Consider the following 11,866-nt stretch of genomic DNA (forward strand, 5'->3'; position numbering starts at 1 on the left):
AGCACAGCTCCTGTTCCCAAACTCCTTGGCTTTCCAGCTTGTAAACTCAGCATATATCATGCAGCAAATTGACTTTCAGAAGTTGTTCTCCCGGCTCCAGCTCTACTCAGAACTGACTTTTAAGATTTTATTGATAACATAAAAACACCTTGTTGGCTTAGCCCTGACCTTTCTTTACAGTCCACTGCACAGAGATTTGCCGCATTCTTATTCACAGCCTTTAGATTCTTCCCTGCTCTGGGCGCTTAGGTCTGATTTTGCACGTGTTTATAAGAAGCCTCTGGATGTGGAGTGATGAGCTTCTAGACAAAAACTCGCTGTAGAGAGGATGATAGAGATATATTATGGCATGTTTATTTGCCAAGACCTTTGCAGTCAGATGGTCATTTATTTTAGACAGGGGGAGGTGTGGAATACCTAAGAAGTACAGGACATGAACTCATGCCTCCTTCTCTGCATTCTGCAATTCTTGCCATATTGCTGCCATATGCTGTTGCCAGATGACATCTGCCATCAAATGCTTCTATCAATAAGCTACTAAGGTGTTTATTTTTAAAAGGGATTTTTTTTTTCTTTGGCAAAGCCTTAGGCAGAAGAACATCTCCAGTGGCAACTCAATAAAAGGGAAAGCACCACATTACAGTAATACATCCCAATATATCTTGAAGATGTGGCTGTTCCCTGAAACAAAGGAACGGCACTTAATAACTGATCCAAAGGCTTTTGCAGTCAATGGAAAGACTTCCAGTGTTTTCAGCAGGCTTTGGACCAGAGCCCTTAATCTGGTGAACACACTCTCAAAAGGCAGAAAAATGGAAAGGTTTGACTGTATCACATGTATAGCTGGCCTTGTGGCAAGTGTGCATGAGGCAGATTCCTTTCCAGACTCTACCTCAACAAATACACTTCCAGCCAGAGAAAATTAAGTCTCCCAATAAAGTGGGTAAATAATAGGACTCCAACTTGGAAGGAGGTAAGTTCCTTTAGACACACGATATTGTTGTAACTCAGTCTCTGGCCACCTTTATAAAGATCTCTTTTTCTAGATACTTTTGGGGCTCTTTTCTTCCCTGATTAGCAAAGGGAATGTGAAATTTCCAAATATATAGCTCCTAGAATCAGGGAGAAATGGAAGCTGGGATAGGGGAATCCAAATTCAGAGGGAGAGAAAGTTCAGACCCCCAACAATCTGTTCCGAGTCCATCCTAACTGGGACGAAGAGGCTCACTTAGCTCCCTTGTTTTCCAAACTGTATATCCTGGCAGGGAGCCTCTCAGTTCCTATCACACCACCAGATCAGAACAGCAGATTTATTTTCAAGAAAGCTGGAACTTGTTCCTCACTCGCAAACCTAAAGTTATATGTATGTCTGCTGCCATAGCCTGCCATTATACACTAGGTAAACATGCAACAAGCCCAACAAATGAAACATACAGACATCTTTCAGCGTACCTCAACGTTGAAATGTGGCTACTTCGCTTCCAAAGTGTGCATCAGGAAAAATTTGAATATAGAGCAGTGATTGGCACAAGACATATGCAGCCCTTGCTCTGCCAGGGAGGCCCAGAGCCAACTACAACAGCCAAGAAAACTGGGCTGGATCTCTCAGAGATTGGGCGAGATGAGAACACCAAAGATCTGCATTGATCCAACACATCTCCAGGCAGTTTAAAATATCCTATCATGTTGGAGAATACAATGTATCACTTATCCTTCCCCAAGGTCAAACATTCCCTCTACCCCCTGTAGGCATCTGGATGAAGAAATGAATTGTCAGTATTACATGTATCAGTAGACCTGACCCCTGGTATCCATAATTTTTGCTTACTAGGAATTAATTAAATGCTCTGTTTTGGTATTATGCCGTCAACTGGATCGATTCCTGCATCAAACCCTCAAAGCATGAAGGCCAGGAACTGCGATGCAAAGGGCAGAGCTGCCCCTCTATCGTCACACCTACAGGGGAGCAAAGGCATCGCTCAGCTTTGATAACCGTGGCCACCGCCGGGACCAAGCAGAGGTGGGACAAGGAGCAGCAGCCTGCCACAGGCTCTGGTGAATGCTAGACCCTGACCACGCTGTGCCTGCCAGCCACTTCTGCCTTTATTTCAACCCACTGCTGCATCTGAAGAAGGCAAATTTGCTGCATTGTTTTTACACGTCACTTGGAAGATGGAAAGTTCTGCAGGTGTTCTTCCTCCTAGCATACATCTTGGCAGTCATAGAGAAGATCTTGATGACTGTCTGCCCAAAGACCCCCAAAAGTCATTTTATACATACTGGACAACACCCACTCAAATAAGCAAGGACTACTCTCTGTTCAATTTGGGATATTGGCGATCATCTGTCAACACAATTGCGGGCTCAGGATTAGTAAGTATTACTATGCAGAAGCCTTCATCAAGTATGGGATTGCTAGGTACTCTCTGACCACTTCAAGAGAGTCAGTGCTGCTAAGATCTATCAGTTTTTCAGCCTCCTCAGTACAAAGTCCACCCACAGGGTTGGGGTTTTTTGTGGGTTGCTTGGGGTTTTTTTTTTCTACCCCAAGGAATGAAAACCAACATGTTCTGATTCCTACCTTTCAATCATCACTATGGTAAAGATAAGTTACCATCACTATTTCAGCTGAGCTAGCTGCTGAATTGCAAATGCTGTACGTAAATAAAAACAAGTAAGAGAAGGAACTTCAACAGGCTTAGCTCGCTTTTTAAAATTCAAGGCAGGGGTTTAAAAGAGATGAAGCCAGGGAAAACACTGGATACTAACACCAGCCAAAGAGGGAAAAATAACGAAGTTGTAAGCCTGAAAAACTGAAATGGAAAGAATGACAGATTTACTGCTGCATTTGATGCACATAACCACTGATAGACTCTCCCCAGGAAGTGTTGAAATTACCATCACTGAAATGAATCCAGAAGCTAAAAATTAAATTATCTTTCCCAGAACATTCCAATTTGGGCTTTGGCAACAACAGATGTTTTAATGCTCTTAAATATATGCATGCGCGTGTGTGCACGCATGCACACACGCACACATATACTTAAGTACAGTATCCTCTTTCACGCAAGACCTCCCTCTTAGTTTTCACAAAGTCAGACTGAACTTATGGTCATTCTGCAAAGTCTTTTCTTCAAAGTCTCTGCTCAAATGCACAACTGTCAGATTAAGCAACCCATAAGGAGTCTTACAGCAGCTCCAAGTTATGAATGAATGGTTATTTGTGAACTCGCCTGTCAAGACAGATGCGGTATTTGTCAGTGCAGCGTGGGTTAGATATGGTGGGAAGGAGCCAAACAAGCAAAGTGAAAGGTCAGTATCACAACATTTCCCTTCCCCCCACCCAGTTTGCCTAAAACGATGCCAGAGCTTTTGCTCAAGTGTAATACAGTAGTCTATTTTCATGCAACCTACCATGCTTATTTGAAAAGCAACATTCACACAAGAAAAGTAAAAGAAAAATGGGTGCAGAGGGGGAGAACAGGAACATTTTGACGCAAGAAAGCTACAACAGAGGGACAAATCCAAGACTGACAGAAAACAACACATTTCTAGAAATTTGGTGATACTTGAATCGAGACCACCCTATGAAAACTGAAACACAACGTATTGTTTTTCTTGTATTAAAATGTAATGTTACAAGGATCACAGGTTAATTCATGTTGGAAGGGACATCTAGTCCAACCTCCAGCTCAAAGCAGGGTCAACTATGAGGTCAACTTATCATTTATACTTTATACAGTTATTTATAATAACCTGAAGTCAGCATCACACTGTGCAAGGTCTTCTATAACAAGAAAAAGAGGCTCCTGCCCTGAGGGGGTTTCAGTGCGAAAAAGCTCAGCTCTACAATGAAGATCCTGAATATGTCAATGAGCATCACACATGAAATTAAAAGGAACGCTCGCTCATCGTCCAAATTAAAACCTGAATGAGGGAGAGATGTTCTAAAGATCCTCTCCACACTCTCAGCCATAAATCTGCTGCAGGGATGCCTGTGAGATGTAGCATCTCCTGGAAACCAAATGTGGATGGCAGAGAACCCAAACAGCAACACAAAATGTATTTCAGTGGAGTCTGTCTTTCCACAGGGAACGAGCAGACTCTTTGCGCTGCTGCCTAAACTCATCCCACCTGATCTCCTCCGCAAGGAGCCAAGAGCTTTCCAAGCAGCATGCACGAACTGCCGTGTGTTTCCCTTTGGAAAACCTGGCTGATTTAGAGAATGCTGTGCTACCCAAAGAGGCAACTCCTCTACTCTGGACCAACTTGCAGAGCACCAAAAACATGTAAAAACCTGCTCATCAGACAGGTCTAATGAAGCCAGGTCTAGCACTTCATTTCTCCAGGGCCAATCCTGAGCCATTCGAGCTAAGAGAACCACAGTACTAAACAGGCTCATGAGTCATTCATAAATTCAAAAACAACCGGTCACACTGGAAGGAGATAAAACACAACCCTTCACACTAAATTGGTTTGTTGTTTTTTTTTCAACTCCTGATCTTCTTGTCACAGACAAATCTTGGGAGTTTCTCCTCTACACCTTGCAGCTGTATGTCTTGTACAGTTGGGTGCCCACCTGCAATCACTTAAGAGCAGCAAGGACAGTGAGGACAAGCGTGGGGAGCTGTTTTAAGAAGAAACATAGCTGCTTCAGACTACTACAGGAAGCCAACTGACAGCGATGCTGGAGCTAGGCACCTACTCGTTCACACCACAGATTGAAAGGGAAACAAGCAACAGCTTGTGGCTGAAGGCAGGATGCAAATTTTCCCTAAACAAATGACCAAAACAAACCTTTTAGTCTAAACAAATCAGCAGAAACATCCGTAACACAGTATTACATTAAATAAAACCTGGGGAGCATATCATCTTCAAGCTAAAAACTGCCTGCTTGAAAACGTGCAGCATGTGGTTTCACAACAGGAACGGAAACATTTGTGTCTTCACTCATGACTTGTTTTGTCACCTTACCCTGGGGTTCCTCTCTTTATCTGTAATACAGGAGCAGTCTAGCACAGACAGCGCAAAGGCAAAAGCCAGCTGCCCAACAGGGTCAGCCTTCTTCAGGATCACGGGAGTACTGAAGAGCCTCTTCTTTTCTCTCTAAAAAATCCTGTAAAGCATTTCCTTCTCACTGGGCTCCGATGCCCAAATGACAGGTTTCAACGCAGCAAGAGGGATTTGAACTGTCTGGCTTTGTTCATCTCTGCAAATGCGCCATAAACCAGGCCCCAGTTCAGGAAGCTAATTAGGCATACACAGAGCCTTAATGTTAATGAGTCCATTCATGTGTGTGAAGCTCCGCACATGTTTCAGAACCGTGCTGAAGAAGCTCACCGAGGACGACAGCCAGGAGTTCTCATTCATCTTTTTGCTCAGCTCTGGTGCAGGCAGGAATGTCAAACTGACAGCAAAACGCTGGAAGTAGTAACTTCAAAGTAACACAGCCATCCTGGTGACCATTACTGTTCTCACACAGCGCACCAAGGGTGAGCAAGGCTAAAAGCAGCAGCTAATGAAGACGATGCTCTGCTTTCTCCACACAATCACCTACTAACACCCAGTCCTGCAATTCAGCGGAGCCAGCAAGAGTGGCGTGAGCCCATGGCGCTCCCTGCACATATCCAGGCACGAGCAGAAGGCAAGGGCACATTTCCAGACAGGTCTCTGGGACTGTAAAATATTCACACTGCCAACGGGCTGGGGAGTAGTAGCAGGGGCAGTGATGCACATCTGACCTTTTCACTCACCAAATCAGAGTGGAAGCGCCTCTTGAAAACAGACACCAGAGATAAAGTCAAGGAGGGTTACGGAAAGGACTCGGGAATATAGCCCTACATTTCTGTCTTGCAGCTCTTCTGACCTTGCAGCGTTAAAGAGGGGGTTCGTGGGCATTTTGCTTCCCCGTTTCTTCCTGTGGAAGAAACGCAGGGACCACGTACCATGCCAGACCCGTTTGTGGACCTGCCCCTCTCCCAGCTTGGCTCCCTGCTTACAGCAGGTCCCTGGTGATTCAGAAGGCAGACGGGAAACACACATGGTGCACCCCGCCATCCACTCCATATGAGTGGGAGTGGAAGAAGAGAGCTCTCTGATTTCAGCTGCCCTTGTTTAGTGCACCAGAGTGTGTTATTTTATTATCCCTCTTAGTATGTAGAGGACTGCTGTCCAGAAAATTACCCTGCCCCTTTTTAAAGCCATTTGCAATTTCCTGGGTTTTTTCATCACCACCTAGGAAGACTGCAGTAAGTGCCATTCGTGAACAAGGAGCAAGGAACTGTTCCTCCCATGTGTCTCCTTGGGGAAGCCTTCGCATTGCTTCAGGTCCTCTCTGCAAATCAGAGAGTAAGCCCGGCAAACGCCTCCTACAAGAGGTGCTCCAGAGCACGACCACAGGCACAGCGTAGCTAGAAGGTTTTCAAATAAGGTATTGCTTCTGAGACCGTTTCCGTATCATTAACATAGGAAATTCTGAAAGATTGAGTTCTGTGTTCTGTTAAATGCAAACACACGTGAGTCACGCAGCCGTAGCTGTTAACATCGTGGTAACGATGCAGTCAGTGCCGGCACACGCAGAGCACGGCTGCGGCTGCGCAAGTAATTCTGGTGCCCTGAAGACAAGGAGCCCACATACCTATAATTGCTGGTAAATCAAGCCCTTGTTGATAAAGTAGAAGCATGTCATTGTGCCCTGCCAGTTTATAATGTTGTCTTTCATGAGGTGAATATTCAGCAGAATGACGGTCTCTGTAAAGCAATATTCATGGTACAGAGCTCCTGAGAAGACTAATCCTACCACCCAGTGCAGGCTGGAACCCATGGAGGCTCCTTCATACTAAAATAGTTTAAAATCCATACAAAACCAGGCCCAAACCCAGAACTGTGATTTCTTAGGCTACTCAGTACTTACAGACCTAGCCCCAAGAATGCAGAAAACTTAAAAATTTACCTGCATTAGCCTTAAGCCATCTGTACCGACTAGCTCATGGACTGCGATTAAAAATTGCCATGAATGAAGATGATAGAATTGGGCCCCAGCCCCCGCATACACGTGTTGCCTGTTTTTCTCGAGTACCCCAGTTATGCATTAGTATTACAATTCACAATCCTTAACTGTGCTGGCACTGAACTTCTGTTTATTATCAGCGCAATGGCAATTGTCACCCAGCCTCAAATAAACAACTAGCTCAAGTATCAGGCCCAAGGTAACCAATGAAGAACTGATAAGTAATAAACTTATAACGTGATTCAGCTTTCACAGAAATCTGTATTAAGCCTCTACTCGGGTAACTTTGCCTAGGCACAGAATTCACAAGAACTCTCTCTGACGTTGTGCTCAGCTTCCATATCCCACCTCCCTCTTTAAACTGCTCCGTCAAGCAACTCGATTTCCACCTGCCAACCGGACTTAGGAGAGATTCAGACTTTCAGTATCTAATCCACGCTGTCGCAAGCACAACGCAGGCAGGCGTGTTTGACAGACAAAAGCTTTTTGGTTTTTCCAAACCTCTTTGTAGCATTTTTTTCTGCCACTACTTTTCACATCTGTTGGTTTTAGGTCTGGCAGTCCCTGACTCACTGGATTTCCACATATATTCTGACTTGATGTGTCTTTAACCTCAAGTGGACTGTCAAGCCAGATGCCAGATGCCCCCTTACTTCCTCAGTGCAAACTATCAGTAAACCTTAGCATAACTTTACTTTGAGCCTTAAACTAACAGCATGTGAAAAGATTAATATGAATAAATTCAAAACTAATCAGATCCCTTCTTTAAATGTTGACACAGTATTATTTATATCCCATAAATACCTTCTTGACTAAAATTCATCCCAGGAGATTGGCATCTTGCCAGTTCTATTCATATTTACTGTATTTATACAGTACAGTTGGCCAAGGATAATATTTAAGACAAAATATGCCTTAGGGTATATACAATATCTCTTATAGTTTTCCTTTTAAATCTCCTCATTGCTAAAAATATTTAGTCTGAACTTTACAAAATGCCCCACAAAGACCTATCAGCGATCTGTAGTGATATATTGCTGACTATGAGTATAATTAGAGCATATTTGTAATACTTGGGTTGTAGTCAGTTACTGAACGCTAACAACTTGTGGTAAAAACTGAACCACTGATCTTTCCCATGCCTTCCTTCCAGCAGCTTTTGACCTCCAGCGCGTTCACACTGATCCCCTTCTCCCTCCTGCCTCCCTCCGACGCAGCAGAAACTGTAGAGTTAAAAAAATTCACTCCGAGACGTCCAGGAGAAAGCGCCCGCAGCCGCCAGAGCTGCGCTTTCAATTTCTTCCTTTAAAATATGGTGGAGCGATTTCTTCCTTTCTGTCTTTTTTGGAAAGGTTCGCTCCATCCAGCATAACTAGAGAGCAGTGGAAAAACAGTTAACCTACTTACTCTGATGTTAGCGACAGCCCTTGCACAGTAGTACTGGATCTGCTGCTAACTGGCCCTCCGATCCCAAACGTCTGATGCACTCTGTTGGTAGATACCTGCAATCTCCTTTGCTCTTCCAAAACCTCTATCGATACTTCAGTACAAATCTGGCCTCTGACAACATTTTAAAAATAGCTCCTCTTTTGTCAACACCATCCAAGTTGCACACCACAGATATTTTAATTTTCTGGAAAGTATGCGCCTACAGTTTGGACTATCGGTTCTTTGTAGTTTGCTCATGCGAGGAAAAAGGACAGATGTGCTCAGGACGGATGCATTTTACAATTCTCAGAGACTCTCTGTTACGGGGTCAACTCCACAAGCCAAGGCACTGCTATCTGTCTTCCTAACCTTTGCCCATAGGTGCTCATTCCTTGCTCAGGGCAGGATCTGAGAGGTCTCAAAACAAAGTGCTGACGAACACCAAAACCACCGGCAAAATACTACAGTATACCAACGTGGAAAACGGGCACGACTTCTGTGTTCTCGCTATGGCTATGAATTATACTGAACCTCTCTGCTCATACCCACTTGGCTCCAAATATACATTAAAAAAAAAAAAAAAAAAAAGTATTTCTTCCCCGAGGGTAACAAGGGTGGAGTGTATTTATCATGGCTATTATGGATGGTGCCATTATTACAACAATAAAATGGCTCTGACTGCCAGGATGTCCTGTACCTGATGCTGTCATTTAAGAAGAAAGGAAGAAAGGGAGGCAGCTGCACCGAGCGTGGGGTTCGGATACCTTGGCTGGCATCCTAGGACTATCGCACGCAAGACGGAGCAAGCCCCAAAGCTACAACTTGCTAAACTAAAAATAAATAAGGGGAAAATGCAATTAGAAACTCTAGGATAAAGTTACCAAGATGGCTGCATTATCTATTTAAGCAAGAGGTATGTGCTTTTCAAAAACAGACAGCAAGTATATAGGGCATCAAGTGGCGGGGGAGGGAAGAGAGAGAAAAGCGAGCTAAATGAAAAGAGTAGGGACTAGGGTTTGGATATGTGAACAGTGAAGTTATTTTCTGCTTCTGGTATTTCACTTTCCTCAGTATAATGATGATCTAGATTCTTTTAAGGGAGTGCGGTGCTTTTTTTTTTTTTTTCCCTATACACTTAAACTTCCCTACCAAAACAAAAAGGCACATCGTTATGATTATTAATCATTCTAAGTGGATTTCGTCAGCACGGAGCATTTGTACCGCTTTTTTTTTTTTTTTTTGTGCAAAACGTGGCGTGGATCACCAGAAGGTCGTTAAAAACAGCAAAAGGCAGACGGGCTGAGGCAGGTTCCAAGAACCGAGGCTACCCAGAAGGGAAAACTTTTTCTGTACCTGAAATGAAAGCGCCCACGAACTGAAACGGGAGGCTAGTTAAAGTGGGAAGAGGAGGGAGGACGTCTGTGTGTCTGTCCTCCCTGAGCACCAATCTGAATAGCGGTCTGCGGGACAATGTTCTGGAGGGGCGCAGATAGAAGAGGAGCCGGTGACTTTTTTTTTTTTTTAAAGACCTCCTTTTCTTTTCAGTTATGGAGAGATGGAAACCTGCCCGATCCAGACACTCCAAGGGAAACAACAGCAGTGGAAAGATATTGGCTCTTTTTGGAGGCTGCACACGGGGCTGCGGGGGAGCTAAACCCAGTGCTGGGGAGGGAGCGGGATCCTGGGTGGGGGGGAGGGAGCCTTGCTCAGGTACGTGGTGGTGGATTTCGGAGGCACCTTGAGGGACTCCTGGGTGACTTCCAAGGGGATCGGAAACCTCTCGTGGCTGGGGGGGACAGCTGACACCCCCCACCCACCCCGGCATACGTATGCCCCGCCACCTAAACGAAACCCTCGAAGCCACCACCTAAAGAGATGCTGAGGGTAAGAGCGAACCGAGCAAAGGCGGCAGCTTATGATGCATGGGGCTGGTATTTGGAGGCGCCGGGCACTGCCAAGCCTCGGGGGCGAAATTACACGCACATGCACAAACACAGCGGACTTACTTTCGGGATAAAAAGGCTGCATGTCTATTTTGTAAACTTCTTTGGCATAATACTCCTCGTCGCTCCTCTCCCTTTCGCAAGTGGCGGCTCTGTGGTTGGCTTTCTCCTGCAGCAGGTCCCTGGTGCTGTTGTAGATGGAGATGACCTCCGGGGGCACCTCCTCGGGCTCGGGGTACTCGTCCGGGGGGCTGGTGAGCTTCAGTTTGCTCAAGATCTGCCCCCGGATCGCCTCGATCCTCTTGCGCATAAACTGATCCATGTCGAGGGTGCTGCAGGTAGACAGGCTGAAAGCCACGGTGGCCAGATCCACGGTGAGAAACACGCTCAGGAGATAGCAGTGCATTTTAAGTGTTTAAATACAGCGCCCCCCAAAAGAAGAGTGACTTTAACAACGAACAACAACAACGAAAAAAAAAAAATTAAAAAATAAAAAGGGGATGTGTGCAAACAAAGGGAAGATCTGCAGACAAAATGCAGTTAAAAACCGGACTGCAAGGACGACTCGCAATCGAAGAACGCGCGGGAGGCGTCAGTGAAAAAAAACACCAATAACCATTAAAAATAAACGAAGCGAGCTGCCACCGCAACTAGGTAAAATTCGGGGGTGGAGTGAGCCGGACAGCAAAAAGAGGGGAGGGAAAAAAACCCAAAGAGATAAAACAAACCTGCGAATCAAGTAAATGGAAGAGAGACTGTTCTCAGCGCGCTGGCGGAGCAGGCTGGAAACCAAAAAATCGAAGGGAGGGAGAAGAAGGGAAAGAAGAAAAAAAAAAAAAAAAAAAAAAAAGGAGGGGGAGAACACGCAGCGATGGCTATTACAGGGCGCTGCCGCAGCCGGCGGGGGAGCGGGTGCCGGCGCGGCGCTGAGCCCCGCCGTGCGCCCGCGGCGCCCGGCGGCTCCCGGCGGGCAGCGGCACCGCCCCGCTCCCGCTGCCGCTGCCGCTGCCGCTCCCGGCGGCGCTCAGCCCCCGCGGCGGCGCCGGCAGAGGCGCGCACGTGTGCGCCCGGCTGCGCCGAGCCCCGGTCCCCGCGGCCGGGCGGAGCGGCAGGCGGCGGCCCCGCGGCGGCGCCTTGCCCCCGCGGCGGCGGCGAGCGGCGGCGCTGATCCTCCGTCCGGCCGCGTCCCGCAGGCTGCTGCGTGCGCCCCGCGCCGCATGCACCGACCCACCCCCGCCCGGGCCGGCTGCGCGCTGCAGAGCTGTTTCCAGCTCCCTCCTCTTCCTCCTCCTTCCGAAACGCCAACCCCAGGCGCCGCAGCTCAGCGAGGCAGCGCCGCCGCCGCCCCGACAGCCTCCCCGCGGGTCGCAGGCGCGGAGCGGCCGCCCGCCGCTGGCCGCGGCGCCGCTCTCCGCCCGGCCGCCCCCCCCCCCCCCACCCACCCACCCACCCCCGGCCTGTCCCCCCGCGGAGGCTGGGGCCGGGG

At 47.0% G+C, this 11,866-nt stretch overlaps 1 protein-coding gene across 1 annotated transcript in view; it reads right to left on the minus strand.

The window, feature by feature from the left end:
* The window catches only part of TGFB2 (transforming growth factor beta 2), a 66,372-nt gene extending 54,590 nt beyond the window's left edge, over positions 1-11,782 (minus strand). Inside the window, exon 1 of the mRNA XM_075042621.1 lies at positions 10,444-11,782. Coding sequence (XP_074898722.1) covers positions 10,444-10,786 — 343 coding nt within the window. The 5' untranslated portion in view covers positions 10,787-11,782. The remainder of the gene's footprint in view (positions 1-10,443) is intronic.
* Positions 11,783-11,866: the final 84 nt, after the last annotated feature.

This window comes from Buteo buteo, chromosome 12, assembly GCF_964188355.1.
Source record: "Buteo buteo chromosome 12, bButBut1.hap1.1, whole genome shotgun sequence".
In the NCBI taxonomy this organism is placed as follows: Eukaryota; Metazoa; Chordata; class Aves; order Accipitriformes; family Accipitridae; genus Buteo; species Buteo buteo.